Raw genomic sequence first — 7,166 nt, 5'->3', positions numbered from 1 at the left:
CGAAACCTGGCTGTTGTTGTCATGAGACCAGTCATTATCGTCCAATCACAAGGCCGTATTTACCGTGGTCTGATAGTACGTCAACCATCAGAAGCTTCTGTGTCATTTGAATAAACCGCGCCCCCTACCTTCATGAAAAGAAGTGGAGCTCATTAGACGAATTCAACACCTAGGAACTACTGACAATAAATACATTCATTATTGGATAAAAATAATTAAATACCGGAGAGATGTGAATTCAAATGATACACATTTTCCTGCTATTAGACAATTACTGACATTGTAAGAATCAGAATCAGAAATGATCTCCAAGTAGTAGTTTGTAACATACAATACATTTGACTTTGGTTTTTACAATGCTCTCAAAGTACTTAAACAGAAAAAGAGAAATAGAACTAAATAAAACTGTGCATAAGTTAAAGAAAAGGTGCCCAAAGATTATACACAGAATGCACATATCCCCAACCGCAGGCATCAATTCAATCCTCTTCTCTCACCCATTAAATGCAAGATGGAAAATGGTACTCTAACTCATTGTTTTTGGTCATGTTCGAAACTGCAAATGTACTGGTTTAATGTATTATCTGAAATAGAGAAGATATTGGGCTTAGAACCGGAGATGAACCCTGTGTCTCTCATACTGGGTCTCACAAGCCGCCAAACATAACAAGAGGTTACATTGTATTCTTACCTATGCAGCGAGGAAGAACATTTTATTGCGGTGGATTAATGAAAAAGTACCAACTGTTAAAGGCTCGCAAAGAGTGCTATTTGATCTAGTGTCATTAGAGTACCTTACATGTATATTGCATTCAAGAACAGACCAATTCTATGAAGTGTGGGAAGCCTATTTGAATTATGTAGAGCCTGATGTCTCTAATTTCAGGCTGCAGGGATTTTCTTGACTGCTCATCCTACACATTATTACTGTAACCCCAATTATCATTTATACGGATCTGAGCTGATGTTCTGGGTTTTTTTGTTTACTTGTTTTGCTTTTTATTTCTGTGAACCAATTATGTTACCATCCTTTAAAAAATTAATAAAAATACGTATTGTTTAAAAAAAGGAAAGAAAAGGTGCCCAAATAAACAATAAACAAAAATACACATTGTTGAGAAATGCATTGAGGAAACCTTTAAAATTAAATTATCTGACTCCAACAGTAAATCTTCTTTCCAATTCTCTGCGCAGATCGTTTGATGGGGAATGATGAGCAGTTTAACATAATTTTATAACAATACGTCAAGAAATGTGCAGTTACAGATGATTATGATTAAGGCGGATCAGTTCATGAGGTAGGACCCCTCTTCTGTCCCTATAACCCTTTTTTATAACCTAACAATGTTTTACGTATAATGTGGGTAGAACTCTCCAGAAGGTGCATCCCTCTCGAACCGTTGATTCGTCAGTTTTAATCAATATTGTGGGCACGCCATGTAACAAAGAAGACCTAGTCAATCCAATAGTAATCCCCATGCACAGAGACAGAATAACAGATTATTTCTAACAACATGTATACAAACATCTATACAAATAGTAAAATAAATAAGATAAGATAGACCTTTATTAATCCTGAAGGAAATTCTGGTTCCAGATTGCTCCAAGTTACAAAAACAATTACAAAAACAATCACAATATAGGATAATATAAGAAAAACAATGAACAAAATAGGTAACAATAACAATATATAATATAAATATAACAATATAATAATAGAAAATAAAGTCTCGAAGGAGTAAACAAACAATATATACAGGTAGTGGGTGGTTGGTCCTTTGAATTTATTGAGTGTTTGGATCACTAGAAAGTAAGTTTCTCTCATAGATATTTAAAAATATATATATTTTTTATATTTAACTTATTTACTATTTCTATGATTTCCCTACTTGCAGTTTAATGTTTTGTGTTCTATAAAAATGATATATGCTATGACATAATTATAATTTACTTTCCATTTAAACTAATAATAATTTGTACTTTTAACTTCAGGCAAATATTGTACTTAACATTGTAATTAATAATTTATTATACTCAACTACATTTGTTTGATAACTTTACTTACTTTGTGGATTCAGCCTATAAATGCAACATATAATCATCTAATAAATAATGATGTGTTATTATGAAAGACCACAATTAAAATGAGTCTCTACCAGCTGTACCATTAATGCATCAATAATTATAATCCAATATTGTAATAGATTCTCATTCTCAATCATGATTACTTTTGGTACTTTAAGTATATTTTGATGCTAATTGATTTTCTTAAGTAACTTTTATTTGTAACTGAGTATTTGTACACTGGTTTTACTTCAGTAAAAGTTTGAGTACCTCTTCCACCACTGCCGATAGTATATACTTTACTTCAGGTTTTCTTTTATGAAAAAGCAGCCACAGTGCAGTAAAAAATGCTCCATAAAATTCACGAGTTGGAGCATACATAAAACGTCTCACAGTATAAACTCGAGCACAAGCACCTCAAAGTGATCTTCAGAAAATGTTCCAACAGAATAAAGTGACACAGAAAGAGTTGATGCAGGAAAGATAATAATATTCAACAACTGAAGACAAGAAATGAGGCCAAAATATCCAGTCATAGAAGGAAAGTGTCTTTTTTGTTTATTTCACTGCAACAAAGTCAACACACAGTGAACTGTTGATACATACAGCAGTTGAAACAGATGGGTGAGAACCAGTGTTACTATAAAAACTGTGAAACTAATGTCTGGTTTACATTTTATAGGAAGTGAAACACTGCAACACAACCACAAACTGTCATCTGTCAAACTAAACACTTCAGGATTTTAATATAATGATAAATTCCCTTTGTTCATTTTAAACATCCATTACTGTAATGGGTAAGATTAATTACATAAACATGTTAATCTCACCCACACACTAAGAAAATGTCTTGATTTCTGATTACAGTGCTGTGATTCCTCTTTAGAAAGTAAAAAGAAAGTCAAATTATGAACCTTACAACTGTGTGATGGACATTTCTGGCAGCTCAGAAATAAATGTCTCTTTTTTATTTACTCTTTATTTAAAAGAAAGACACTAGGTCTGGTTCATAACCAAGCCACTGTGAGCTGAATCACAACCTTCTAAAAATTGATTTAGATAAAAATATGTTTGTCTTTATTAGACATCCCACACAGCATTGTAAATGTCACTGAACTCATTCACCAGCCTCAAACTGTTCAGAATAATATTTGCAATTACAATGTCTTCTCTCTAATATAATTTCAGATAGAATATTTGAAATGGTTTGCAAATTCATGGCATATCAATATCTCTCACTGAGAGACGCTACTGTGGAGTGTAATACTGAATAAGATCTCCTTTACTGAGTCTCTGCCTGTATTTATTTGTTCCAGTAGACCTCATATGACTTCTTCTCTGTGTAACTGGCTTCTGTTGTTCCTGTGCCACATCTCACTTTCTCCTTTACCACCTTCACAACCAGACCACCAGCCAGGGCGATGCCTGCTGCAGCCTTTCCAATCTCAGCCACTGCATTCAGGATGCGTGTGGTTGCCGTCACCGTTCCCCAGGGGTCTGACACAACCCTGTTGGTTACGGTTGCCACACTGGGCCCTGTTAATGCACATGCAGCACCAGGAAACCCAGCAGCCACTGAGACATTTGCAGCCATCTCCTGAGCTAAAGCTGCTCCGGCTGCAGCAGGAGTCCCAGTACCTGCAGCTACACTTCCAACAGTGGCCACAGCATGCTGCCCTGCTGCTGAGGCTACGCTACTCTGAGCTACGGAAGCAGCGCCTACACCTGCTGATGCAGTTTCTGCTCCACCGATGGCTGCTGTGCTGAAAGTTGCTCCCTCCAGAGCTGCCCCCAGAGCAGCCCCAGCTCCCATGGTGCTTCCCACACCTGCTGCCACCCCAACAGCAGTTGCTCCTATGGCACTAACCTGCCCCAGGGCATCCAGAGCGCCCTCCTTCGGACTAGCAGCTTCAGCACCAGCGAGAGTTCCAACAGAACCACCCAGAACTCCACCTGTAGCTGCCCCCAGAGCCACTGCGGTTTTCCCCGAGGCTGCCGCCACTATGGCCCCCACAGCTTTCCCGACCCCGGTGCCTCCCGCTACGGACATCCCAGCGAACTGACCTGCGGCAAAACCAACCGAGTTCCCCACCAAAGATGCCCCGGCTGCAGCTGCTAAAGGGGCAGCAGCCCCAAACATCGCCCCCACGGCCATACCTGTGGCTCCAGCAGCCACCAGGATCTTAACCCTCTCCAGAACCCTAGCAGAGAGCGCAGCCTCCCTCCTCCTAATCAAGGATGAACGGAAAGACTGTCGCCTGCTCACAGGTCTGCTGCGCCTGCCTCTGAACTGGTCCCTACATCGTTCAACTCTGCCTCTGAGGAAGCTGAAGGCATTACCTCTGCTCTCCTCTGTCCACCTCTCCATCCTAAAATCCTCTTCCCTTCCTCTCTCCAAATCCCTCCTCCTGACCCCTTGTGATCCAACTTCAGTGCTCTCTGCCCTGTTAAACTCCAAGTCACACTTTCTTCGTTTTGCAAGTTTATCCTGTTCTTCTAAGTTTCCCCCTTGTTCTTCCCCGTCTGCTTGCTCTCGCTCGCTCAGCATCCTTTTCTGCTCCTCCCTGATGGCAGCCTCTGCCTCTAAAAACATTGTATTGGTGTAAAACCCTTTGTTGGTTTGCTTCACCATAATGTCCACCTTCTTTAAGAGTTCTTTAACCTGCACCAAGTTGCTGGGGTCTTTGTTGTTGAGTACATGGTACCTCCCCCCACACCTGTCAATCAGAGCTTTGAGCCCAGCAGGTGCAGTCTCCCTCAGATATTCTTCAATCCCGATGTCCTCCAGGTCATCGCCCCTGGTAAACACCACCACAGTGTGGTGACCGACTGCATCCTCCCCGAATATCTTCATCAACTCGCAGGCAGCCTGGTGCTCACAGTCTGTATATCGTCCTATCGGCACCACCAAGAGGAAAGCATGAGGTCCAGGAGCGGAGAGAGACACACATTTGGCTACCTCTGCATGGATCTGCTCCACACTCAGATGAGTGTCCCCAAACCCTGGCATGTCAACCACCGTGACTCTCCTCATCCTCCTCTGTGTGACAGTCTGGCCGTCTTCCTCACCATCTTCGTCCTCTGTGAGCTCTGTGCTCCCAAGCTGGCAAATCTGGGTGACAGAGCTGGCGCTGATCTGTGACAGGAACTGCTTCCGGCCCAGGATGGTGTTTCCAGACGCACTCTTGCCGGATCCGGTCTTTCCGATGAGGACTAGTCTGAGCTCTTCCTTCCATCTGGTTTCAGAGTCCTCTCCTTCTTTCTCACCCCCCATATGAACAGGCTCCTTTTCTCTTCTGGTCCCCTGGTGGAAAAACTGCACAACACAAAGTTTCTATAACTTACTGAGACTTACTATTGATATATCACATTCTAATACATTCACTGCTATAACATGCACTTATAATAAGTTTAATTTAATCACTATAACCAAGAGAAGAACATAGAGTAATACAGTAATAGTATAATATAGGAGCGTATCAGTGTAGAAATGAGCTGTACACATTATACTAATGATAATGGCAATATAGACTATACAAATATAAACGACTTATTGAGTTAAAACACGCCAGCTAAGACTTTTGTTGTGTGTTACATGAAACAAGGCCAGAAAGGTCAGAGCTTTTCAGGAAGGATCCGGACCAACAATGACAAGCTAAAAGGTGAACTATCATTATATAAGAGTGAACTCTGGCTGAGGATAATAACAGCTCATGTTACCCACTAGCTAGGTGCCTAGGTTTGATGTTTATAACTCAAATACGACCCAATAAAATTCATCATTGTCACTATAATCAAATATCAAATGCAGATATCAAGTTTATATCCCCAAAGCCTCGCTGTAACAACTTATATTTATTAGCAAGCCGTCGGTAGCTAATGTTAACACAGCTAATCTGACATTAGCAACATAGCCTTAGCATGTTGCTCATTTATGACGGAGACGTCAACGATCACATGTAGAGATGATCTTACCTCAGTCAGCCTTATTAGACTCCAGTCAGACTTTAAAGAGGCTGTTTGGTTTCTGCATTAAAGCTTTAATGTTATCTGTCTGGTAGGTGAGTTACATGTTGTGTTGAGCTGTTCAACCCAAACAAAAACACTGGACTTTAGTTGGTGAAAGTCAGTTTGGTGACAGTCTGCCCCCTGTTGGCTGATCTGAGAAACTAGCTGTCAAACACACTGGGAATATTGATATACATATTTCATTATTTTGCAGTAAAATCTTTTACCTCAGTAAATATCACGATTAAAAGTAAAATCCTGGTAAAAGTCCTACGTGCAAATTTTACTTAAGTTAATTTGTACGTAGTACAGTATAAAGTTACATTTGTGGAAATACTTGTAACATTGTAGTTCAGTTATTGAGTAAATATGTTACATTCCACCACTGATGTAATCACAGTACAACATAAAAAGTAACAGCATCAGTCCAGATAACATAGTTTTAGTGTCAAGGATAAGGCTACTTGATTACAATTTTAATTAAATTATGTTGATGGGAACATTTCTGACTGTATGTTAATACCAAACAAGACATTCAGCCAGAATCTACTTGTTAAAACAAATTTAACTTTCACCTGACCAAGGCAGAAATATCCTTCTTCATAATAAATGAGCCCATCTACTATACTCTGTTGATCTGTCCTGTACAACGACATCTATCACACGTCTGTCTGTCCTGGGAGATGGATCCCTCCTCTGTCTCTCCCTGAGGTTTCTTCTTCTTTTTCCCCGTTAAAAGGGTTTTTTGAGGAGTTTTTCCCCGGCCGATGTGAGGGTCTAAGGATAGAGGATGTCGTACCATGTAGTTTGTAAAGCACTTCAAGGTGAATCTGTGATTTGTGATTTCGGGCTATATAAATAAAATTGACTTGACTTGACATATGAAGTGTATTAGGCTGTATAAAGTTCATGATCATTCATGATGATGTCATGTCATCACATCTAGGGTTGGGTAGTAGCGGATTATTTATAATCAGGATTACATAACAAGATTACAGAGACTAAGTAACTATAATAAAACCAGATTATAAATACAATTAGATTATGGATAAATTGTCAAGGATTACTTGATTACATATTTGATTATGCCTCAG

General features: G+C 39.7%; 1 protein-coding gene across 1 annotated transcript; it reads right to left on the bottom strand.

Moving 5' to 3' along the window:
- Window positions 1–2,596: 2,596 nt before the first annotated feature.
- On the bottom strand, window positions 2,597–6,176 carry LOC131983503 (uncharacterized). Its single transcript, XM_059348226.1, has 2 exons — window positions 6,040–6,176; window positions 2,597–5,380 (listed from the first exon to the last, which is right to left on the bottom strand). Exon 2 carries the CDS (start codon window positions 5,336–5,338, stop codon window positions 3,368–3,370), a length of 1,971 nt encoding a protein of 656 aa, XP_059204209.1. The 5' UTR covers window positions 5,339–5,380; window positions 6,040–6,176; the 3' UTR covers window positions 2,597–3,367.
- Window positions 6,177–7,166: the final 990 nt, after the last annotated feature.

The sequence above is a fragment of the Centropristis striata genome, chromosome 13 (genome assembly GCF_030273125.1).
Source record: "Centropristis striata isolate RG_2023a ecotype Rhode Island chromosome 13, C.striata_1.0, whole genome shotgun sequence".
Lineage (NCBI taxonomy): Eukaryota > Metazoa > Chordata > Actinopteri > Perciformes > Serranidae > Centropristis > Centropristis striata.
The sequence above is the reverse complement of the archived record's forward strand: the minus strand, read 5'-3'. Positions and strand labels throughout refer to the sequence as shown.